Source organism: Mycteria americana, chromosome 4 (assembly GCF_035582795.1).
Source record: "Mycteria americana isolate JAX WOST 10 ecotype Jacksonville Zoo and Gardens chromosome 4, USCA_MyAme_1.0, whole genome shotgun sequence".
NCBI classification, from domain to species: Eukaryota; Metazoa; Chordata; class Aves; order Ciconiiformes; family Ciconiidae; genus Mycteria; species Mycteria americana.
In genome coordinates this window covers 28108132-28134315 of record NC_134368.1, presented here as the reverse complement: position 1 = coordinate 28134315, position 26184 = coordinate 28108132, and the positions used below count along the sequence as shown (strand labels likewise).

Here is a 26184-nt window from a genome sequence, read left to right as displayed (position 1 = left end):
GCTTGGCCCTGGGCAGCCTCATAGCCCAGCTCTGCGCCTGTGCTTATTCTGTCTGCCTCACGTCCCTGTTCTTACATTTGAGTCCTCGGGAGATCACATCCTCGGGTTTTGTGCTGGGGAGGTCTCCTCGGGCTGCGTTCGAGACTGAAAGCATTTGTATGCTGCTTCAGCCCTGCCCTCTTTGCAGAGATCTGGAGGATGGTAAAAATGCAAATTAGCGTTGTTTCAAATATTCTTCAGGCCAGCTGTACTAACCTCAGTATGAAGTAGATTTTCCACCAGAAGGTGCGTCTTCTGGATTTTGGAGAAGTACCGTGAGAAGTGCCACCTCTTAAAGGACTGAATTCTGAACATTTCTGTTCTTTATATATTATCAGTGTGATGAGGGTATGTTTTCGTCTCTAGTGATGAAGTTAAGATAGATGAAGGTCTGGGGTGCTTAGTCTCATGCATCTGTAGCAGGTTGCCTTTTCGAAAGTAAATGCGTTTGCCACTTTCTAAAAGTCAAGCCTGCCTGAGAAGAGCTCTCCAAAATTGGCAGCGCTTAAATCTACCACTTTTTTTTTTCTCTCTCATGCAAAATGTTAGTTACATCTTTTTAGGCACCTAGAGCAACTCAGCTATGAAGAAGCTAAAAATTTTTTAAAAGGCATTATTTTTATCAGAGAACCTAACAGGTCATACCATAAATCAGAGCCAAGTGTCTTGATCATTTTCCATCTGGGTCCAAGAACTGTTACAGCAGCTTGACTCTACATATATAGACACTCAGAAATGAACGACCCTACTATGGAGGTTTAGGTTGTAGCTGCTATTGCTCCCTGAGACGTGCCACCTCCTGTCATTAGAGGCAAGGCTGACTAGGTGCAGCGTGGCATCCTTCTGCTTGCAGAGCCAAGGTGCTGCCTGCAGAAACTGCTGCACAGCCCCACACACAGTGTTCTCATTATGTCCAGAGCAGCTCGAAGAACTCTGCAGTGCTCTCCACTGCGTGATGTTGGCCTACCCACAAACTCATAGGAGGTCAGCAGGACAGAAAAAATTCCTCCTCTGACCAGAGGAGCTTCACGTTGTACATTTGATGCCTTTCCTTGGTGTAAGGAGAGGGGGTTGTGCTTATCACTCTTAAGTTGTTCTTGGATATTCCTGGAACCCTAAGAAAAAGGAACAGAAGCAAAGTCCATAAAATTGGGGGTGGGTCACGTGAAGTATCCCATGCCCAATGTCAAGCAAGTGCAGTAAAGATGAGAGGGAGAAAAAACAACACTTGGAAGCCTTGTTGGAGAGGAGCAGGGCATAGGAAGAAGGTGTAGTGGAAAGTCCTGCAAAAATGTGCAGGCAATGCCTGCCAGCAGCTTGAAATAGGCTTCCAGAGAAATACTTACTTGAACTTTTACTTGTAGCAAATTGGATGGAATTTGTGTTTTCTTCCCCATTTTCCTGTCTTAATCCCTCTGAAAGAAGATGGCAGTAAGCAGTGACTATCATCACAATGCATTTCTGATTAACAGCAAGGGCACAAGGGCACTCTCAAAATAGAAGCAAAGTCGGGATTGTTTTAAATCACAGTGTTGCAGAAGTATTAAAGCAGAAGCCATAATTTTAATGTGTTCAGAAATAAAATGCATGCTACTGTAAACGGTTGTGTACATTCATCTAGCTGCTACTGACTGGCATAACCTTTTGCATTAGGTTTCTGTGATTCATCTTTTCTTTTGTTTCAGAGAGTCGAATGATTCTGGATGCCTTTGCCCAACAATGCAGCCGGGTTCTAAGTCTCTTAAATTGTGGTGGAAAACTACTGGACAACAATCACTCTCAGTCCATGATTTCCTGTATAAAGCAGGAAAACCCAAATTATAGTGAAAGACAAGAGCAATGTCAGCTTGGGAAAATGGTCCATAGTCAGACGTCAGACATTTTAGACATAGAGATGCAGTATATGCAAAAGAAACAACAAACCTCAGCCTTTCTGAGAGTTTTTACCGATTCCCTTCAGAACTATTTGCTTTCTGGGAGCTTCCCTTCTCAGAACACCTCATCAGTAAATGATTTTAGCCATTTGGCTGATGTGGATCCACTTTCAACCTCTCCAGTACACACTTTAGGTGGATGGACATCTCCAGCAACATCTGAATCTCATGGTCACCCATCGTCTTCTACACTTCCAGAGGAGGAAGAGGAGGAAGAGGAAGAAGGTTACTGCCCTCGGTGTCAAGAGCTAGAGCAGGAGGTAATTTCATTGCAACAAGAAAACGAGGAACTTCGTAGAAAATTGGAGAGCATTCCAGGTAAATAATCCCCTGCCATATAATATTGTCAGTCAGTGATAAAAACGGTTTGAGTAATAGTTTGGTTTAAGTTCTAGCTGTCTTTTGAGGTTGTAGTCATAGTAATCAAACACTGGAATTTGTCTTCATCCAAAATTCCTGTAGCTGTGCCCACTGGAAAATTATCTGCTGATACTCATCCATACTAATCGTGAGTCCTAGACTAATGAGCTGTGTTCAGAATGGGATGTACTGTGTAATCCCAAATTCCAAACATCAGGTGATTTGTCACGGTAATTTCAAACACATGCTTTTATACTGAATTATCTGTATTGTTCTTTAAGTGATGTTGCAGCTTATAAACCTAATTCCCTTTTGGGTCTCCTTTTTTGGTTGCTTAAAGAAACTATTCAAAGTTACGTCCATACTTTTAACCAAAATAGATTTGGCTTTTACCTTGAACGGTGTTCCTTAAATTGCTGTTAGCTCAGTGAGAAGCATAAATACATCTCCTCCCGTTCATCTTCAAATAATACCTGAAAAAAAGCTTGGCAACAAGTTCTCCAGTTCAGCAATACCTAGCTGCCACTGGGGGAGAAGCAGCAGACAGAAAAACCCCGTCTAGTAGAAACCCCCTCTGTGAAAAACTTCTCTTGCCCCTTTAAACTTAGGACTTTTCACTGTTAAGGTGCACTGGCATACTTGAAAAGTGGTATCAGGTCAGAACAAAATATCTTGGACCTGTATGCTCTAAACTTTAAGCACAGGCAAAAATGCACCTCAAATAATAATACTAAAAGCAAACTGGAATTCAGCAAGGAAAATAAGTATACAACACACTTGTGACACATCTATAAATGCTAGGGAGCTGCACTTTTGCTGGCTAAAGTTTGAGGTGCTTAGGGTAGATCCATGCAAAGTTCACTGAACTTGACTCCAGTGGTTAATTACACTGGTGAAAATGTGTGCTTTATGCCCTGCCCAACTATCTGAAATCAGCTTCTAGCCATTGACTTTTATGCTTTGATCCGCTAAATGAAGTGCTGTATAGGACTGGGTGCTTTTTCCAGATGAAGGTACTTACAGATTGAAAGCTGACTTAATTCCCACCTTAGATAAACTAAGCAAACAAAGCTGTTTAAAACTCCCCAAATGAGTTGAATCCTTCTTTGCAGTTCTTTTCACCTCTCTGCTCATTTCTTTAAAATTTGGGCACTGGAAATACATGTGATATGTTCCTGTCTGCCTGAGAGAAGGTGAATGGTCTCTTTGTTCCACCCACGGTTGCCCTGGTCATTTGGCCGTCAGTCGTGGAGCTGAGCTTCTCATTCTGTGCGCATTTCTTCCTAGACATACATACTTTGTATTCGGCTGTGCTCATGTACTAAGTGATCCAGATTGCTTTGGCTGCTCTGTTTTCCTACTGTTTGCTGGTTCACCAATTTCTGTATCATCCAGAATTTTTTTTTTTTTTTTTTTTAAATTAACTTTGTGATTCTGGTTAGAAATGTCAAACGGTATTGAGGCTGCTGTCAGTCCCTGTTGAGCCCTGCTAGAAACACCTCTATTCATGATGATTCCCCCGATGACAAATACTTGAGATGTCGGTCGCAGGTTCTTAATCCACGTATGCTATAGTCTGCTGCTGTTGTGTATTGCTGCTCTTGCAGTTGGATAACTCATGGTAGTAAGTTAAATGTCCTTCAGGAGTCTAGGTGCATTACATCTGTTCAACCCAACTCTTTCAAGTGAACCTGTAATCTCATCAAGGAGTAACAGTCAGGTTAGTCTGACAAGATCCACTTTCCATAAGACCGTTTTGACTGGTGTTAATTATATTCATATTCTTTAGTTCTTAGTCAATTGAATCCCGTTGCATTGCCTGTATTTTGCTAGGATTAATGCCGGGCTAAGCAGCCAGTATTTTCCTGGGTCACCACAGTTACCTTTCATCTCCCTTAAAAAGAAAGATAAACATACATAAATGTAGTCATTTTTCACCCCCCAGGAGTAATGAAACACCTTGTTAACTGCATATCAAAGGAAGCAGACAAACATAAATGTGCAAGGACATATGACTTCATCAGCCAACATAAAATCGTCATCACGTGCATCTGCTGCTGCCTGGGTGACGTATACAGATAGGTCTAAAGTGACCCAGGTATTTGGGGAAGCACTAAGAGCCACAGAAGGTGCCCTCTGATTTTGCTACGTGGTAGGACAGAGGTCTGAGCTCCCCGGGCACTCCCACAGCCACCACTGAGCAAGGTTAATCAAAGATCAACTAAAGACAATGTCTTATTATTTTTGTCTCCAGTGCTGATTTTGCTCCAGTGAGCTCCTGCTACCAAAGAAGCCGGCAGAAATTTTTCTGTGACTTGAAACGCCCAACTCTGTATGTAAACGGGTGCAACGCTCATTCTCTGAGCATTTTTTTTGCCCATCAAGACATTGCATGCCTTGGCAGGGAGCCAGAAAGCCCTCTGCAGAGGGTTTCGGTGTTGGTTGCCACCATCTATCACATCAGAGTCACCTCGGAGCACAAACTTTCTTGCTTATTCATACGTCTCACGCTGGGCGTCCGACGGGCCAGGCAGGGCCATTAGTGCAGGGGAAAAGTGACTGTGGAGACAGCTATATGAGCATGGAGGCTGCCATACTGTCCCATCAAGCCGCTGAAAGAGCAGGTTTTTTGACGTAGTGGTTTTCCCTCTCATCCTTGAGGGAGCTGGGCTGGAGCTGCTTGGTGATGCTCGCAGGGGACCCCGTGGGGCAGTGGGAGGCGAGCAGCGTGCCCTCCCCGCGGGCGCTGGGGCTCCCACTAGCAACCCTGTCAACGGAAGAGAAAAGCACCAACCCCTCCCTTCGGCTCTGTAGCCGTCTATGAATCATTTTATCCTTTTCCTGAAATACTTTGCATTTCTCTTTTTTTACTTTCCATATGCAAAAGCCCTTTTAAAATCCATGAGAGTTTGCGGTCTAAAAATAGTTACCGCTGTACATCTCTGCCTCTAGCTCTGCAAAGCACCATTTGCATGGCTCACAAAGAGACTACCGGGAAAAAGAATTTTTTCTCAGCAGATGTAAAGGCAATGACTTTTTTTTAACAAATATTACACAAAGCATATCCTCCTGTAGCTTTTGGACATAGAAAATAAGATTTTTCTGTTTTCAGGACTCTGCCCTGTTGCTGTAGAAGCCCTCCAGTCCCATAGGATCTTTTTGCCCATAGCCTAGCATCACCTTTGGCAGAGCACCACTGGAGAAAAACGATTACATGGGTGAAATATTGCATATGTTTTGGTTGTTGGGGGGGGGGGGGTCTCAAAAAATACCCATTTGATTTGACTGAAACAATACTTACATTGGTGTGAAATCTTAATTGTTTCAGCTATGGAATATATGAAGAAAAATTCCTATTTCAGTGCTTTGGTTTTGGAGCAATGTGACATCTTGCAATTTGTGCAGTTTTCCCCAATAATTTTTTTTTTTTTAGGCAAAAACATTAACCGAACATTTTCAGTTTTCAGTCCAGCTGAAAAAAAGAGAAACATATTCATTCAATGTGTTATTTTGTCTTGTTTTGAAAAATACTTAAAGATTAGATAATTCCTGGAAGGAGTTTGGCAAACTTGTCATTGGCTTTTTAAGGTTTTGAGACCGTCAAGAACAGAGCAAAGTAATCCATCTATATGAGGAGAAAAATGTCTCCTAATCTCATTCCTCTGTATAAAAATGACTAGGGCTGTGATACATTCCCAATAGTAAAATTAAAGATTTATTTGTGAGACTGCATGTAAGACCTGGATGTAGACCCTCTAACGTATGAGGATATTAAGCAGTTCTCCTTCGCTATTGTCAGCAGGACTTTCTCACAGCTTTCGGTCTAAAAGGGAGAAAATATTTCCAGGTGGTTAAAGAAAAGGCCAGGAGTCACGAGTGAGGGTTTGCCTCCTGGTGCTCCCAGCTTTGCTGCCCGGTTTCAGGCAAACCAGCCTGAAAGTAGTGAAAAGGTATAACTAAGTAAGATGAAGCAGTGTGTGATAAATACAGTAATTATTCTTACCTTGTTAGCCCAGCAGCAAAAAATACTCCAGCAAACCACGGGAGAATGGGGGGGAAAAAAACCCTCAAATGTAGAGAGGTGATCACCTACAGAGACGACGTTCATGGTGGCTGGAAGTAGCCAAAGCAAAGCGGGATTTGCAGGTAGAGTTAATATCAATGTAATTGAAAAAGTCAGACAAGTTTTCCAGGAGGTTTTGTGTGCCCAAGGCTTGACTCTCTTCCCTGACTATATCGTATGATCTAATAAAAGATATTACTTTTCCCCACAAATCCTGTCTCCTTTATACTTTCAGAGCATCGCATTTCCAAAGAGCCTACCACAGCCGCAGCGCAGATAAAGCAGCCATCAAGGGTTGTGACGAACACTTTTTCATGTCCTTTTTTTTTTGTCCTTTTTCTTGATGTTCACATTTAACCATTTCTTTGGTTTCCCTTGATGTTCTGGATGTTTTGGTCTCATCTCTGGCCTCGTTCTGCTGTTCAGCTTCAAAGTGTGAAGTTACTTTGGGAAGAGAGAGCCTCGAGCGTGGTCGCCCAGTGTTTGGCACGAGAACCCCTTTGAATTTGCAGCACGGCTTTGCTGCCAGCTTGGGGGTGCCAACTTAGTTTGCTAAACCAGCCTGAGTACAAAAACTTACTGAAACACGTAACTGCAGCTGACCAGGGCTTCATTAATTGTTTTTCTCCATGCTTCTGGGTAAAAACCCGTGAGAATTTGGGGGGGGCAGGTTCCTTTGCCTACCTCGGGGAGCTAGACCTGGTGGGAGTTTTGTGGAGGGCTGCGGTTCAGCCCGGCAAAGCTGAACTCCCCGGTCTCAGCTTCGGTTTGCCTTTTGCAGGTCAGCACTTGGCATTTTAGTGACACAAACTGCTGTCCCCACTCACCGGGAGGCTCCTTGGTTTCCCTGTCAGTTATCAGTAGTATAAATGTGTAGAGGGGCTTACATGGGAGGTCCCTGTCCTGAAGACTTCACGGCTGAAAGGGAGGACAAGAAGAGGTCCCTTCTATTAAGTAGAAGGAAAGTGAGGGAGCACAGACGAAAATAAAAGCCACAGGAGCATGTGGCAGCGTCACTTAAATGAGAGATGCACAGCTGCCTTGTTTTGTCTCTTTTCTACTGTTGTTTAGGCAGAGGTGTACATCCCAGGGGCATATGGAAGGGGCACATTCTTCTTCTGGAGGAAATATTTTTGCAAAAGAAAATTAAAAGAAATACGATGGCTTTTCAGATGCAGATTAACAGAAGTAAAATGGTTTTCCACTCCACCTGGAAAACACAACTGAGAGGGATTTTAAAAGTAACGGGATATTTACTATTCTTTTTCTCCCTTCCCTGCTTTTGGCAGGCGCAAGAGGTCAGTTTAGGCAATCTTTAACACCCTTCTGTGTGTAATGTTGATTATTCTGCTTTCTGCTGACTGCTCTCATTAAAAATGAGTGCTGGTTGTATTTTACCCTCTAATTACAAACATCCAAATTTGTAGGGTCTTGAGCACCGAGATCAGTTCCTCTTTACTAACCCCCATCTCTCCTTGCCCCTCGCTCTTTTTCCAGCTCACTACACCCCAACAACTTGTCTTCGCAGCCCGTCCATGCAGCTTTCACCGGCTTTCAGCTGACTATTGAAATAAATGAGTGTATGAGCTAAAATGATCCAAGCCATGTTATACTGCACACTTGTCCAAATCTCAGGCAGAGAAGGCATCTCCGTTAATATCATAAGAAATTCACACTGCCATCTAGTTCGTCAGCAGGTTCCCTATCATTTGTTACATCTTTTTGACAGTCAAGCATCAATTTAGAAATGCCCTGCAATGAACTCAGAGTGAAGCATCGCTCAAGGTCAAGCGAAGGAGGACGCGTTGCAATGCTGAGCCAGTCTTAACTAACAGCTGCCGGTCTGAGCAGGGTGGATGTAGATGTACACCCTTCCCAATTCTCCTCCTCGCTGGCGAGTCAGAAGTAAATGGTCCCGAGTGCTAAGGGATTCGTCTTCTGCTGTGCAAAACAGCAGGAGTAATACTAGCCAGCGTTGGCTACGGAGCACAAAATCTCATTAATGAACAGAATAACCAGATTTCTTACTGTCTGCTTACGGGGGCTGAGGCCACCGCAGGGAGGCACGCAGCCGAGCCGGGGGTGAGCCGTCCCTTCTCACTAGGGCTGTCTGATGCCGCGGGAGTGGTGGGAGACGTGTCTGATTTACAGCAAGCCCAAGTATCTCTTCATAGCACTGTGCTTTGGCAATATGAACACCCCTGGAGTGTGTTACGCTGGAGGCCGCGTTTTGGGGGAGGATAAATGAGAGTCTTCATTTTGACAGATACCAATACAAGTGATTGCGGCCCAATAACATTTATAAGGATCAAAAACCCAGCCCAAACCAATAATAGAGATGTTCTTGGCACTTCATAAAAAGTTGGAAACAATTGTTAGAGCCAAAGGTTAAAAAAAAGAAAAAAAACAGTGCGTGATAATTGGGAAACATTAAAAGCATGTTGTTGAAGGCCCCAAAAAACTATCTAGGAGGTGAAGTTTCATGCTGGTTCTAAAAACAACCAGCTTAGAGGGAAAGGGAAAGAACAATTAGAAACATAACAAATGGAGTAGAGGGGAAGTTGATGGTGATGGGTAAAAAGCAGAGGTTATGGTCAGTGGAATTTAATAATTAAAATTAAACCTGGAGCACTCTGTCGAGGAGGCATTCTTCCCCTGGCAAATTAAAGGAAAAATACGGCGTCCTAATAACAATATCAGACCATTACCAGGTGGAAATAGTAGGTTTTGACAAGAATATGGAACCGGTCATTGAGTATTTCTGTTCTGGTCCTTGTGAAGCATAGAATGATGCAGTCACAACAACATGATGACGATGGTAAGCAGGTAGACGTGTTTTCCATTTCCACGGTAACTCTGGGTGTTAGCACACATTCAACAGCGGCTTCAGGTGAGACTGCAACCTCCGCTGTCTGCCGCAACTCCCTCCCAATGTCGGGACGACTGAAGAGCTTGTTAGTCAGCACCAGAATTGCCGGCATTTTAGAAATGGTAAGGAGATGCTGATGCCAGCCCAGGTTGTAAGACACGGTGGTTCAAGAGCGGCGTCGGGAGTCCCTCTTTCAGAGACTGGCATCGCCAGGAGAGCCGCAGCACAGGCCGCCGGGAGCAATAACTGCTTGGGCACACCGGCTTTTCATCCCTAAGTGCACATCGACTTATTACTAAAAGCGTTAGGCAGCTGCTACCAAAGCATGATGTTTTCAAAATCATGAGATTTGGACAACTCACTTCAGGAGCTAAAGCAAACATGAAGGTGGACAAAGAGGACTCTGACTATGATTTTCTTTATGTTTTGGAATATTTGAGGTGCTCCAGAAGACTGAAAGATGCAAATACTGTATGGTTGGGGTTTTTTTTAAAGGATACATGTGAGGTGTCCCAGGTGATTGTAGGCTCATTGGCCTGATACTGAGCCCAGACAAACTAATTGCGCAGCTGATGCCGGCTTCAATTAATAGAGTACTAAAAGAGAATAATGGAGTTAGTACCAGGCAACATCTTGCCAAATTATGGTTTTGATGAGATGAAAAGTTTGGTTGATGAGGGCATTGCAGATATTCAGGGTGTTACATAGCATTATATTACAGAGTGATTTAAAAACTACAAATATTTTTGTATTCAGGAAATTGCCATGATGCAGATGAATTTCTGGAGGGATTCTTTGTGAAACTGTTCACAGCCTGTGTTTTTAATACTTTCATCGCTGAGACAAAGCATACAATCATTGCTCACAGCTTGCAGGCGGTGCAGAGGTAGCAGTGAGTGAGGAAGATGAGAGGCGACAGACTCAGCCGAACGCGGTGCAGCGTTACCACGTGTTGAGGCACAGAGAACGTCGGCTCTGCTTGGTTTCAGCCCCTGGGAAATGGACACTGAGAAAGGCTTTTGGAGGACAGGGTGGCTTTCCAGCTGCATATTGATGCACAGCATACCCAAAAGGGCTGGCGTGGTCTTTGGATGTGCAGACACGTAGGTGGGTGTAGGGACTCTGCTTTTAGCACGAGCCCAGTATCTCAGGAAGGTCAGTGTTGAGCTTAGCAAAGAGAAGACGGAGAAGTGACTTCACCACTAACTATAAGTACGTAACAGGTGACAGGTATTTTCCATTTCTTTTCCAAAGATTTTATAAAATCCAATCAAAGGAAAACAAAATGCAGACTTGAAATAAGGTGTATGTTTCTGAGGGTGAAATACGCTGTAACAACTAGCCAGGGGTAGAAGCTGCATCGCTGGGAGATGGCGGCTTGAGTTGTACTGTGTTTCACCTGCTGATGCGGTCTGGTGCAAAGAGGATTTAGTCTGGGAGCTGCTGCGCTCTGCGGCAGGTCAGACTGAGGGATCGCGCCCCGGCTTTTGTCATCGGCACAGTCGGCGGCCACCACGCCGTTCAACTGTTTATTAGAAACTGGGATACTCCGCAGAGAAAGCTGTGATAAGCTATGCCGAAGAAGCACTTGTTACAACGTACGGATGCCTAGAATAACAACGAAGTATTATAACTTGGATCAATAAACAGCGAAGACCCGCCACCTCTTACGCGTGTCCTGCTTAGTCACTGCTCAGCATCTTAGCAAGACCAGCCTTCCCCAGCGTGCTGAGTCCCCTGCAGCACCTCCTCCTCCTCACCCTTTAGCTCCCGCAAAGGTCTCGCTCTTCTTTTCGGTCGCTGCAGGCCAGGTTTCTGTGCCACTCTCAGTGTCTTTTCTGAGTCACTTTCAGAAAGTAAAGGCGATGGAAACTTCTTCCTAATGGGCAGCAAAATTACTGACTCCCCACAGGCTTTCTACTAAATCATAACAAGCAAGTGTTATTTCGACATGAGCGTCTTTCCCGTTGGTTACAGTAGGCACAGATCCCTGTTGGTGTTGTCAGTGATAGGGGATACAGGCATAAACCTGCAGAGAATCCACTCTCGGGGTTATGATCTTGTTAACTTTCTAGAGACCACATCAAAGTCAAAGAAATACGAAATAAATAAGCTCATAGGTTTAAATGATTTTTCGTACTCACAATTGGGAGCCGCAGGCTCTCACAAAGTTACGTTTGCTGCAGGATTTGAAGGAAACAGTTCCTCTTATCTCTCAGCAAAGAGAATATTTGCAGAGCCATAAGAGGGACACAGAAGCAAAACCAAAGCTTTGACTCTCAGCCTCATGCTGCCCTCTTTGTGGCCTCCTTTAGGCTTCGGTTAATGCAGCAGCCCAAGAACCCTGGCTTTGCAAGTAGCATCTGGTGTTTGAAAGGCTGAGGATATTTGTACCAACAGCAAACAGTGTGATGTATGATGGCTTTACAAGTCAAAAGCGCTCAGAGTCCTCCAGTCACTAGAATGATAACAGAATCATACAATTTTGTGCTCAAAACATTACTGCTTTTACGATTTATAAGCTTCAGCCAGCTTTTAGTACCTTCGTATTTCTCACCAGTAATGAGAAAGCATTTTATCAGCGGAATACAGTTAAAGTAGAGCTGTACTTCATGTGCTGGGGACACAAAAGGTTAAATAGTTTCCTGTTGTCTTCACAGTTGTGCCCCGTCCCTTTGGAAGAACATAGGTAAATACATCTTTGGATAGCCTGCAGTGAAATTACTTACTGTGGGTAAAATACCATCCTGCTGTGAGATCAGCTCCTAAAAATTAGAAATTTTTGATGCATTATATTCTGTTCCCTTTCAGGCCCCACGTTGTTCCACATAATTACAGGTAATGGTACCAAGTATGGCTGAGAGATGACCATCAGGTCATCACCAGGGACTTTTGCTAATAGAGGTAACCAGAAAGGCAAGTGCAAACTTCACAGACTGTTTTGAGCACAGCTTCATGGGGACCAAAGAAGCCTAAAGCTCCCAGGTACCGCTGCTGCTTTGATAACTGTGTCCTCAGTGAGCTTGCGAAACAAAAAGCGACACATTTAGGGCAGGAAAGGTATACGTCGCAAGTAGCTCTGATTTCCCAAGTATCACTCAACTCTCCTCCAAGTCCAAGTACCAGGCGTCAAAAGATGCCTGGTACTTGGCAGTAGTACAATCTGTAGTACTTCCAGGCAGTAGTACAATCACCCATCAGCACAATCACCCATCATAGCCCCTTCCACCCTTGCTGTCACCTCGCAGGAGATCCAGGATCTCACGGGAGATGCTGATTGTCTGTGGCAATTTCCACCCAAGTGGGAGTTTTTGCTGACCTTGTCACAGGGTTTCTGACGCTGCCCGGGGCAGCGAGCCTTTGTGATCCTTGTGCCTCTTTCTTGGACGCCTGCTTAATCACGGAGTAACCTGTGCATGGGCGTTCCTAGTTTATTCTTAGTTTTGGGCATACCAGACAGCAAACACACACAGAGTACAAGAAAAGGATCTCAAAAGACAATCTTATCCTTCAGCCCATCCACATGGGGAAAAAAAACCCCACAACTTTCTTTCTTCCCCCATATGTTTTCCTGTATATAAAAATGAGGGGAATAAAGCCAAATCCTTTTTTTGCCACACCTTCTTACGAATATCCAATGTACTAAAACATTACCTGTGGTTAGTATATTTTAATCCTTTATTCCACGTAGGAACTTGAATTTTTTGATTGCTGCTATATGCTAAATACACAGCTGTCATTACAGGAAGGCCACAGAACGTGTTGGTGGGACTATTAAACTTGACTGCCCTTCTGACTTTTTCAGAATTGAAACATTTTCTAAAACCATCCGGTGACACTTAAAAGTGCTTTTTCCCCCTACAAAAAAAGAAGCATCCAGGCTCTCCTGCTCATATGGCAGTGGCACTGTGTAGCAGCCACACTACCGAGACACTGCCCTGGTCTAGCAATAAGCAGTGGAGTCACTGGAGAAATAAAACAGGTACAAATCACTTGAAATGCTAACTTTTGCCTAATGCATAACCTCCTAACCTATGGCGAAGTGTGATATATCAAATGAAACAGGAGTAAATACACTGATGGGTTGTCTTTACAGAGAAGTCAGCGTGCGGTGAAATGACGTAGGAGTTTATTATTCATTTCAGGCACTTTGCATGACTTCTGTGTGCGGACTGCTGGATGTAACACCGCTTCACCCTTAGTAGAGTCTGTTTTGCACAAAGTAAAGGTGTTTTGCACCCTGTCTGCCTAGACAGGAGCATACTTGCTGCGCAGTGTGAATCCCCAGGAAAGGGTGCAAAATACCTGTAAATCCTACCTTGAGACATTCTCAGTGATTTCAGTGCTTGCTTTCAGATTGCCAGCTTAAGACAAAGCCCAAAACACCACATTTTTCCAGGTGTAAAGGCTGAATGCAAAGAAATAATAATTAAAAAAAAGGGGAACACTGAAATATTTTTTCTGGATTTTTAGCTGAAGCTAAGATTATCTCTGAATATTTTACAAAAACAACCCATACAAAATGTGAGACTGATAAGGTACCTTGAAAACAATGCTTATTTAGTCTTGCACAAGTCAGTCGTAATGTTGGGTTAATATCTGTTTAATTCTCCTACAGTGTTTCAGGCTCAGGAGAAAAGCACTGTATCTCAGAAATACTCCAGAGTTAATCAGGGATGTGGCAGCATCTGCTTAAGAGAGACCCGTAATTGAATCATCCCTAATTAACCTATCACCTCAGCAGAAGGGAATAGGATGTTGGTACCACTACTGAAATGGATGAGAGTGATGGGAATGGAAAGGGGGAAGGATGACGGAAAGAGAAATAAAGCAATTTGCCTAACACCTAGTTTTATAACAAATTTGGGAGGAGGGAGGGAAAAGAAATTAAAGTATATGAATCATTAAATCTGTTCAGTATAGTTAATCAGGCTAGTTTCAAAAACGTTTGAGCATATTTACATGTTAATCAGTGCATGATTTAGGTCCAAGAAATGTTTTCTCCTTTGTATGGTTTAGGCTGTTTACAGTATTTACAAATTTTTTTCTTATTATCATTACTGCTGACCTAATTTGTATTTGTAGTAATTATCATTTCAAACTAGGAAAAAAGCCCTTTGAAAACTAGTGGGCAGAAAATAAAAGCAATGTCAGAGATCTCAACATAGGAAATACAACATCTGTTGTATATTTATTGAATGAAATAACTGCACAAATCAAAATGAGAAGTATTTCCTATTTGAAATAAATCTCACAGACGTACAAAACAGATCCTGAAGAACAGTGCTTGATTTAATATTGTTGTTCTATTTTATGCTAGATAGCTAATATACAGTAATTGCAATTTGTTTCATGCAGTGCCCTGCCAGACTGTTTTAGATTATTTGAAGACTGTACTTCAGCATCACAACCAGCTTATGGTACCACAGCCAACAGACCATCCGACTGAGGTAGTATACAGTGAAGACAAGCTACATCTCTTTATGTTTGACAATTCATTGAAAACATGCAGGCAAATAAATCAGTAGGCACGGGAAGAATATATTTAGTAGTAAAAATATGTAAAATCTATTATTAAACTGTCATTCTTAGGTACAGTAATCCCCCAGGTGGAGGAGGCTCATCACTAGTATAATCTAGGATGACTTTACTGAGCAGCGTGTAACTCTCTCCATCGGTACCAGCTGCACTTGCCTTGCTTTGGGTCATTTTCCTCTCACCTTTCCTCAGAAACATCACTTTTGTGGGTAGAATTTAGGCTAGGGCTAGCCTGGTGAAAACTGCCGCTGGGTGATCGACGGTGGCTGCACACGCGGCTGCCGGTGCACAGAGGCTGCAGCCCTGCGTGGGGGGTACCGACATGTCACGTGTATGGGCACAGGCACGCGTGTGTATGCAGTTAGTACCGCTCTGACGCAGCCCTGAGATGGTTAACACTAAAACACCTATTTCCTTCATTTTGCAGACAGCCCCAAATATAGACTTCTGCAAGTCTTTGGAGTGCTCTTGCTTTTCAGAAAGCATCCCAAACAAAATGTTGAGTGTTGACAATTTCATACTTGATACGGAGTTTGGGGATTTTTGTAATTATGCTCTGTTTAAAAGCGCTGCAGTGAAAAAGCAGGAAATTTAAGTCCTCCCCTTCTCTAGAACGTAGATGTATAGATTTATCCATCAGCTCTGGTATAACTCACGTTAATTTTGCTTCAGTGTGTTTCTATCCAGGCTTGTAAAAATGCCTCAAATGAAGTGGTTTTGTTGAGACTTTTCTAGTTTAGACTGTCTGTATTGGAGGCTCTTGCTATGCATGTCTTTGTATATGTAGTGTATACGTGTCACTACCCATTATTCACGCAAACGAAATCAGAAGAGGGAAGACTTAGGTCTAGTCTGACCTCCCTTTGCACATAAATTTTATGTAGTGCAAGCTTCACGTAGTCCAACTTAACGTAGTTTCACTGAAGATGTTTTGCAGCAGTTCAGGATGTGCATCACTTTGCTCCTCCATTCAGTTTTATCCTGTGCAAATTGGTATATTAATATATATATTTATATTTATATCTATCATCAGCTTTTATCACTCAAATATATTCCAAGTATTCATTTTCCTTTTTTTAATGCTCTTTTGCTTAACTAAAATTTTCAAGCACTGTAAAAAATGAGGCTGTTCTGTAACGTCCCACATGGAATAGCTTGTCATGATGTGACAGAATTTTTTATTCAATTAAACACATAGATGCTAATCTTTTATTCATAAGCTTAATCATGTACAAATACAAGCATGAACGCATTTGTACTTTGGTTCTTCCTTCAGGATCTGCTTATTTCATTTCTGGAAGGTTTTCTGTTTGTTTTAGTTTAATGACTGCTGGACACACCAAACTGCATCATATATTTACTGAGAATCTTTTGCCCAGAAGTGCTTTTCTTTCAGAGGAAGTAATGAAAGTGTATCTGTAGCAGGAACCCAGTAATTGTTTAAAAGAGTAGCATAACACTATATCATGCCTTTGGAGAAGAAGGAGGAAAAATATTCTAAATTTCAGGGGGAATAAGAGAGAAGTATAATAAAATTGGGGCTGCGGAAATTATGCAAAATTTATTGCCTTCTCCTCAGTTAATAGTAATGCGAGCTCTCATAAAATTTAGATGTTGGCCCTTTCTGCACCCTATTTCCATCAGTGCCATACATTTAAACAGAGAGGTAGCGTTTAGGGTAGCTTGCTACTTAGCAAAGCCACACATGAGCATCCATCCCTAACACACATAAGCAAGCCTGGAGCCTTACGCTGTGCCATTGTGGGCTTGCATTGCATTGCTCCTGCCTGCCAGGGCACAAAAGCAAGGCAGTGCCTGCCGAGTTAGCTGCAGCTTGTACTTTGCGCCGGTATCAGTAAGAAAGGTTCTTGCTTCACTACAGTTTTTTTAAATAGGGAAAGAAGTAGGTTTCAGGAATCTAAGGTAGGAATATAATTAGCTTTATATAAAAGGGATGCTGAGCTAGCTGCTGAAAAAAAATTAGTACCAGCGTGGGGATCAGATGGTCCTGTGTGTTACCTCTGCGATGGAACAAGCCAAGGAACTACTAGTGTCAGCTCCCACTGAGATGGAGTGCTCACAGTTGCTTCAGCATAAGAGCATCGTACCCCAGAGAGCTTTCCGTGCTGCCCCCCTGCCACGTTGGCAGAGGATGAGGAGCTGGGCTGGATGGAGGAAATGTTCTTTCCACAGCAAAGCTCCTCAGCCGTACTATTGGCTTTCCAGGGGCATGTGTACCTGGCAAAAATTAAAGCAGCTTCTTGCGTCATGAGTGGAGGGGAGGAATTGACCCTGGCCCTTTTGCAGTAGTGGGAGCAGACAAGTGAAATGCAAACTATAGGCAGAGTTGGACCATAGGTAAAGGGACTTTCTCTTAGGGGTTACAAGCTTGGATTTACAAGCTAAAGGGTTGAGATGTTTTGGGGAAAGGATAAGAGCCCGTCAGAGAGACAAAGCCTGTCTCCTCTATATTTTGGCTTCCTTGGCAGAGTTTTGGATTTGCTTGTAGCTGCCTTTTGCACCAAGCCAGCTAGGTTTGCACCAAGGTGAACAAGTAGCCGGCAGTCACACAGGCTCAGCTCCCAGTGACGTTAAGCCTGCCGTGGGAGGTGGTGGTACCCTACATCATATGCACAGATTCTCCAAGGACCCCCTCATCACTGTCTTCACTAAATGCAACCTTCCACATATTTATCAAACTTGCAAAAAAATTAAAAGCAAATACCTGAGGAAAAACTTCAAAGATGCTCCCAACCTGTCTCCCAGGATGCTATAATAAGTATATGAAAGGAGGCAAAGGTAGTCCTTAAAATAGTTTTTTGACATCAAAGATCTGGAAGCGAGGAGGAGAACTTTGCAACAGTTGCCCACAAGTGCAGCACGCAGGTGATTGCCTCTGTTAAGCATCAGACCCTTGTTTCTCTAGTTCACCGTGAGCTCCTATCTAAGCTGGGGGCTATACGAAGCTTTTACTAATTGGGCCTCCAGATTTACGTGTTTTAATAAAGAGGTGTAGCTGTAAAAGTGAATGAGTCTCTAGGAGGGTGTGGTTTAGTTGTTTTGTGTACTTCAGGTATTTCAAGTATATTAACAGTACCATTTTACGTTAACTGGGTAATCCTGAACTATAGCATTTTATGGGCAACAAGAATTAAATACAATTTAGGTACAATTGACTAAAGAGGGCTTATAAATGTGGGTGGATTACAGGAAGCCCCATAATTAGTCCCACAACATCCATTTAATGTTGGAATATTGAAGCACACAAATTATGAAGGTTAAAAGCAAAATTTCTTTCCAGCTGACATGGTGGCATTTCTGTAAAGCTATAATTTGAGTTAATATGGCATTCATTAATAATAATGAAGCTTTTAGTTTTCATAGGTCCTTTATTTATTTTCTTTATATTTTTCACAGTAACATAACTGCTGTCAGGTTTCAGGTGTTTTCTACAGAAGTAATAAATTTATTATAAAACAGACCAAAAGAGTCACCTCTGAAGTAAACTGTCAGCTGCGATGAAGTGATCCATTTGATCATGCTCTTCAAAGACTCTTTTTATGCATTTTAACAGATTAAGAAGAAAGGTTATACTTAAATAGTATACCCAGTCACTGGTTCTTAACTCTTTTTAACCTGCTTGTTAAAGTGGAAATTATCAATAGCCATCTCTCAAAATGTATTCCTTGTACCTCACCAAATTCGAGTTCTAGAAAACGGGAATGTAATTGTAAAAGTACTCATTCTCAGTAAGAGCAATTACGTGTTCACTTCAGGATGTGTTTCGCTGTCAGTATCGCGGCTAGTTAAAAAGCATAGTTTTTATTGCAACTGATATCTTTACTTATTTGTCTTGTAAAATAAGCAACGGAAATATTTCACTTTTTCAGGGGAGCAAGCAGTTGCTGAACAACTACCCTGTCTACATCACTAGTAAACAGTGGGATGAGGCTGTAAATTCTTCCAAGAAAGATGGACGACGGCTCCTTCGCTATCTCATCAGATTTGTTTTCACAACCGATGAGCTTAAGTACTCATGCGGCCTTGGAAAAAGGAAAAGGTCAGTGCAGTCAGGAGAGACAGGTCCTGAAAGACGTCCTCTGGATCCAGTAAAAGTAACATGTCTCAGAGGTACTGCATCTTTTCGCTCAGTGTCCACCATATGTGATCTCATTTCACCACATTGGCTCTGGCTCAGTAGAAGCATTTGGCTGACAGTTGCAGAACTAGAAGGGGTTTCACAGGCAGGTGACAAGCAGCCAGAAACCCTCCGCCTTTTTTTTTATACATACATATACATATGTATGTATGTACTATATATGTGGGGGGGGGGGTTAATGGGAAAAAACAGGGCTGCTTATTTAAGAAAGGAGACTAATATGAGGGCACATGACACTGATATACTTGAAACGGCAAAGAAGGAAAATCAGACAATCCTGATTACAGTCTTTTATAATAAACTAACAGGGCATTCTTTAACACTGATATACAGCAAAATTAACCAAAGGAATATTTATAGCCTAATGTGTAGTAAGCATATGGCGCTCAAGCCACCGTGCATCATTGGAGTTAAAAGCTAACCGAGTTTCAGAGTAGGTTTGAACATTTTGTAGGGTCAAGAACATCAACAGGTTAATTACATACAAATGCGTTGTCAAGGATTTAACTTCTTTTTTGGAGTACTGATGCAATATTGGCTGAAAAAGTTACGGAACAACTTTCCCCCATGTTTAGCCTGAAAAGGAGGGGGAGTTTTGCAAGCATTTCACAATGCCAGAGAGTGAGGATGTTGGACAATACAGAGAAAGGGTCCAGACTGAGAAGAATTATCTGTTGTGGCAGTTCATTCTTTGCATTGCTAAAATTGTTCGAAAGGCCTGGTACTGGGCTTTACAATGAAACATAAAAAACGGGACTTTTTAAAGCCCAATTAAAAACATGTTTGTAGTATCAGGATCTGCATTTTATAAATGCATGTGCTTATCATATTTTTAATTAACTCATAGTTAACTTTATAGTATTTTGTGAGCACATACATGAAATTTTGGTTGAACTGACTTCAAGAATGTTTTACTAATCAATGCAGTGTAAAAAGCTGTATTTTGGTCAGTCAGTGATAAAAATATCTTCAGGCATCCAACTGGAGTCCAAAGTGGTTATATACATCAGACGGAGCCTCTTCCCATCTATGGTAGAAGAATCCAACAAGGCCCGGTAGATAAGACTTGTAGTTGAGGTACATTGATGTAACCAGGTAATGAACTCAGATTTTACATACAGCCAAAGTAGGCAAAGAGGCTGGTTTTTTACTACAAAGGAACCTGTTAACCTGTTATATGATACTCTACCAGACCATGTACTCTATCAGAGCTTACTAGAAGGGCAAGTCCGTTGCACACTGTGCTGCACAGAGGTCTGGAGCAAGATTCAGGGTCCCAGAAGTTCTCCTGGAAACTGAAGGCTGAATACAAGTGCATTAACCATTTACTAAATGACTTTAAATGTCACTTAATTATGCACAGCAGAGTGTTAATACCCTTTTCTTCCCCTTTTTTCCCCCTGCCTCCACCAAGGCTAACAGTAAATCCACCTGTAGATGGACTTTGCTTATGGCCACTCTCCTTTCTGGGGTCCTGGACATACAGATCGTGTGGAGCACTCCTTGGGAGAAAGACAAAAACCAATTTCCTTAATTTTCAGAAGCTTGAAGAGGAAGCCAAAACATTCAGTATCTAAGGACCAGTTGAGAAAGCAGAGTAGACAGCTCTCCCTTTGGGCTTTCGTGCGCGGGTGGGAACGTAACAACTTTCTCCAGTGCCAAGAGTTGGCCACTGGCTCCTACCCATTTGCAAGCCAAGGTAACAAGTGTCTGACTAATTCTCAGCACGTCCAATTATGCCTTCCCACCATAGCAGGGAGTACAAACTGCTTCTCTCTCTGCACTTAGAGTAGTTTAAACATCTATAAACATTTTTAATATATTCCTACAACTGACTGATGTCTGAAACCAGCTTTAAAACAGCCTGGCATGCTTAAATTATAGCATTACTCCTTTACGTGGTAACCATTTCTCTGAGAAAAACACCAGTCTGTGGAGCCCCACGTGAACATAACTAGCTAGGAATTACTGTTGCCTGTGTGGATTTGCAGGGAAATGAATTTAAAACCGAGATAGCTATCACTTTTGCAGACACACTGCTGGAGGAGCTATGCAAAAATCACGTCCTAATTGTCCAACAGATGAGATACCTTGCAGGCATGGGAACTCGTGTAAAAGCACAGCATTCCCTGGTCTCGGGATGTGGTGACAGTAATGAAGTTGCCTTACGCCACTTATTGTGCTGTTGGCTTGTCAACAGTAGAAAATAGAATTTAAAAATATCCTGGGACACACAATACCGCATGAGGGAATAACTAATATTACAGAATAAATAAGCAGCTCAGTTCCCATATGAGGTACAGTGTATACAATATATCTAATAAGGTGCCCTCACATTTAAAATCGTATTTGGACATTTCAAAGTCCAAATACACCTATTTGAGCTATGTCTAGCAGTTACAACTCCAGAATTGGCAAGGCACCTTCTGCAAGTTTAGCATATTGCATGTCAAAGAATCTGAAAAAGAAATTATAAAAAATGTAATCATCACATACAAATAGCTGTATGTGGAAGCAGCAGCTACTTAAATAGCCAGATTACATGCAGTACAATTCATTTTCTCCTGCATTGAAAACTATTGCAAGGCTCCCCAAATTAGCCCTCTCATCTCATTTAGCTATTTCTAAGGCCAATTTAGTCTCTGAAAAATAGGTGTCAGATTCAGGAAGACGGATGGAAAAGCAGGACTTAAAATGAAAGATATTCCAAACAGAAAGGAGGACCAAACTGAAATAATGGGCGTGACATTTTCAAGCAGGTTGTGGGCTACTGCAGCCTGCAGATGTTGAGGCAGCCAGCAGAGGGAGATCATAAAGATCCACGAGAGTAATCACCTTAAGGTATAAATACACAACAGGTTTCAAATGAAATACATCCTGGTTCATGTTAGCTTTCACATGTATTGCACACGCTGAATCACAACCGTCACTTCGAATTAGTTCTTTTTATTTCCACAAGAAGGGATTTTATCTGCAGGTCCCATGCGTCACATAATTAGCTCAGGTATAACAACATAACACTGCATGTGGAGAAACACACTCGTACAGAAATAAAATAGGTCCAAGTGGCATTATCATGGCATCCCCCATAAGGCTTTACTTCTGCTTAAATAGAGCAGTAATGCCCCCTTTCTTATTTCCCATGAGCTTTTGATGCCTTGACGGATGCTGCAAAGACAAGTTGTTTTTTATCCTTGCATGTTTTCCTGCAGAGTTCATTAGGATGCATTGTACTTCCAACCCGGACTGGTGGATGCCATCCGAAGAGCAAATAAACAAGGTATTCAGCGACGCAGTAGGACACGCTCGTCAAGGGCGCGCGGTGGGGACTTTTCTTCACAACGGGAACTCGTATTATGAGGGGACTGACCATCCAGGATCACAGGACGAAGTCTTCAATAGAGGTATGCAAGACGGATCTGGTGATTGATGGCAGTGAGAAGAACCTCATACAACAGTAGCAACCACTTAATTTAGGAGAGACTATTTGTTAAACATACTTACCCTGCTGTCATTTAAGAGTCCAAAGCATGTTTGAACACATACTGCATACATTTCAGCTTCTCCATCCTACCACGTCCCAGTTAACAGAAAGAAATCCATTTCAAGACCTGCTCTATGGGACTTCTCAGTGCCTATTATTTGCAAATCCTTCATAGCACCTTCAAAGGGAAATTGCAGTTCGTTTCATCTAGTTCTAGAGGAAAGGTCATTTAAAAACTATAAAAATGTCAAAAGAAACAGCAGCTACTGTCTCGTCTGCCTACTGATAACAAGCCCAGGTCTGGACCCAGAACAGCTGGGTACTATTTGCTTTCCCTGAGTAGGAGCTGTAAGAACAAGTCTGCACGCTTATGACAAAAAAAGAAGTGGTCTCCCATTTCCTAAGAGCAAATAACATAATTATCAATGCTACCTTAAAATAGCGTACAAGATGGAAAATTCACAGAGTTCCTTTAGCCAACTCTGCCAGGAAATTAAGCTTCCCGGGTAAAACAGCAGCGCTCGTCAACAGCAGAATCCTTCAAAGACTCAGAACAATAACAGGCACTTCTAATAGATAAAAATTGCTGTGTATATCAGATAGACACTATATTTATCTAGATTTCTAGGGGATTAGAGTTGATCATGACAGTTTTCATTAAAACAAGATTGCTAAAAACAAATTGCCATTTCAGAAGACAGGTTTTGCTTTGTCTGTTCCTATTCTGCAGCCATATTATGTAGCTTTAGAGGCTTTAAATTGCCTTTTCTTGTTTTTGCTTTCATTTGTGTTTTATAGCCATTCCTTGAAATAGATGAGGCAATGTGCTGGTCTTAACAGTGAGATGCTCAGTGTTGCATTCAGGCAGGGGTTGGGTAAGAAGAGCCTAATTTAACCTTCTGTTGTAAGTAAACATGGGGTCCAGACTAACTAAGAGCTGTAAGAAGATAGCTGTGCTAGAGCAGAATTCACAACAGCGCATAACATTGGAAGCAGATACCAACTTTAAAAAAAAAAAAAAAAAACAGTCCACTGAAAACGTTTAATTTTAAAGGCCTGGGAGGCCGTTGTCCCTCCAAATTGATGCACTCCAGAAATATGCAATGCCAAAGAAACGATACCCTTTCCTTTCCACGTCAGGGTGTTTCCATCTCCTTACCCTTGTCCAGTCGCTCAGGCCAGTGCTGGCATCCTTCACAGCCTGAACCAGCTCTCCTTGAGGCAACATTTCCCCACTAGCCGGTACAGGGAACTGGTTTTTGGAAAGGAAGTTCACTTCGCTTTTGACCATCCTTAGCGCTACCTCATCAGCGTTGACTCTCCTGAACGCGTATCTCATACTCCCCAGCTTTCCTAACCACCTCGTGCAAGCCACGTGAGAAGCTACTAATCGTTTCTTTTACCCTTCTCCTCTCCTTCCCGACCTTCTCCCCATGCGCTGGGCAGGGCAGGAGACACCCAACCCCTTCCTCAGAGATCAGGAAGGGCCCTCGGGTGAAGTGCTCCGGCCTGACCGCAGATGGAGGACTAAGGCAGTCTCTCAAAGGTCAGCTTGCCCACACAATAGTTTCTTCCCGCCATCTGCCTCCTCTTTGCCTGCGGTTGTGACCGGTCTCTCACAGCTGGCCCACAGGGCGTCTCGGGACACGGTCTTCACCGTGCATGGCTGTAGGTGGGACCTCGGTCAGCCAGGATATGCTGTAGGCCCTTAAGTGTCCAATACCTCTGGATTCATTTTATTTTTGGTGATTTTTAAAAGGGGGTTGAAAGGCACTCACTTGCCCCAGAATAACTCATTTATTTTCTACAAGTGAATGAGCAGTTTAGTCACACTGGACCTCACCAGGCCAAGGGGTTTGGGACAGCATCCCTCGCTACAGGCAAGAGGTGACTTTCTTTGAGCGGTCAACGGTGCATGGTGGCCTCTGGAGGAGAAACTCAGTGTATAGAAATGTCACGGTACAGATATCCTGTAGTAGCTTTTCAGTGTTGAACTTACACTTTTTTTTAAAAGAACTATAATAGACGATGTTACATTGCTCAGATGGTGTAAGTCTTGCTGGTCTATGTTTAATGTGGTGACACTTGCCAGAACTACTTGGTAAAACATGTCAGAACGTGCGAGTCAACATTATACTGTAAATTTGTCCACAGCGGTATGTATCATGCTGTATTTTTGTAAACATTGTGATGGTTTCCTTTCAAATGTTTAATCGTATGAGGTTAAAAATACAAACGCTTCATTTTTAACAGTCACAGAACAGAATTACTGGACTGGACAGACCTCTCTCACTTAATAACCTAAAGATTTGCTGAAATAACTAGTAAGCCTAGCTTTATTTTTAGTGTAAAAAGTGTAGCCAGTGTCCTGGAACCACTCTCTCATATTGTGCAAAATAACCAAATGTATAGTTTCATCCTGAAAGCCACTTTGGCACTAGAAATGGCTTTGCAGGTTTGGACCTTTCTTTATGAACAAAGTTTTGCCCTCGGTTGCTTGCGTGCACTGGCCAGTGACATGAATCATAGTCACAGACAGGCATTAGCAGACACCAGCTCATTTTTTTTTGTTCATGTTCGGTTTTAAAATAATGGAGTACAACAACTTTCCTAGTTGTCTGTCTTTGATTTTAATTGCCATCCTGGCCACTTGACTCTTGACCCACTCATTTCATTTAAAAAAAAAAAAACCAAACCTTTCACAACAGCTTATTCTGATTAATTTGTTCATGAGGCATTATAAATTCATACACATTGAAGTGTCTAAATATCCGCAAGGTGTTAGGTATAATAGTACGGGACCCAAAATAATAGATAGCACATAAGCCCTTGCAGAGCGAGATATCTGTATTTAAGCAGCGTGCTTTGTAAGTCAGCACATCCCTTCCCAGCGCTGGATGTAGACAGCAGGCTTGCGACAGAAGGAAACCGCTATCTATCATGTCACTCCAGAAAGTCCCAGGAGGATAGAGATTCTTGTCTTATCCTTCCATACTCTTTAATCTTACTGTCATTTATGTATCTGCCTTCTCTCAAACTTTGTGTAGCAGTACCGCACGCCCATCTGTGCCAACATGCCTTCGCTATATTTTCTATGACAAATATTTGTGGAGAAACTGTGATTAAAAAACCATTAATCCTGATATTTTTATTGTTATGGTGTAGTTAATTCTATGAATACTTTCTAATGATGATTGTACCGTGTAGAGTAAGTACAGGTTAGGGATAGACCTTTACCAGATATTGTACAAAAAAAAAAGTGCATAGTGTAATATAGACTAGTAAGGTTTTTGTGACAATTTCTATAGGATGTGTGAATTGTTTTCTATGTGGCAACACACATTTCTTTTAAAGAATATAAAATCTTAGAGAATTTTTTAAACAGTCAATATTTTTTAATTATAAAGACATTTGTTACCTACAGTTTACTATTTCAGGTGTTAATTCTAATTTGAATATTGGTTTTATTACTACATACCTCCAGTTCCATTTGTTCTGTTGCATAAAAATGCACAATAAAAGTTCGTCTCTGGTTAACCTGTCTCTCTCTTTCTCTATAGGCGTTGTTGTGTCGGTGTGACAGCCGTCACAACTGGTTCTCACTATAAATATATATTAAAAGTTTTAGACTTAGATTTATATAAAAGGCTAGAGCGTCGTCTTTTGCATTAAATGCTTGTTTGGAATGAAGCACCGGCAAGTGCAGTGAAAGATTACGAAGAATTCAAGTATGAATGT

General features: G+C 42.2%; 1 protein-coding gene across 1 annotated transcript in view; it reads left to right on the top strand.

Moving 5' to 3' along the window:
- BEND4 (BEN domain containing 4) overlaps positions 1–22946 on the top strand; it is a 29680-nt gene extending 6734 nt beyond the window's left edge. The window contains exons 2-5 of the mRNA XM_075499194.1: positions 1725–2291; positions 14624–14715; positions 18694–18934; positions 22175–22946. Of these exons, the coding sequence (XP_075355309.1) occupies positions 1725–2291; positions 14624–14715; positions 18694–18934; positions 22175–22392 (1118 nt within the window). The 3' untranslated portion in view covers positions 22393–22946. The remainder of the gene's footprint in view (positions 1–1724; positions 2292–14623; positions 14716–18693; positions 18935–22174) is intronic.
- Positions 22947–26184: the final 3238 nt, after the last annotated feature.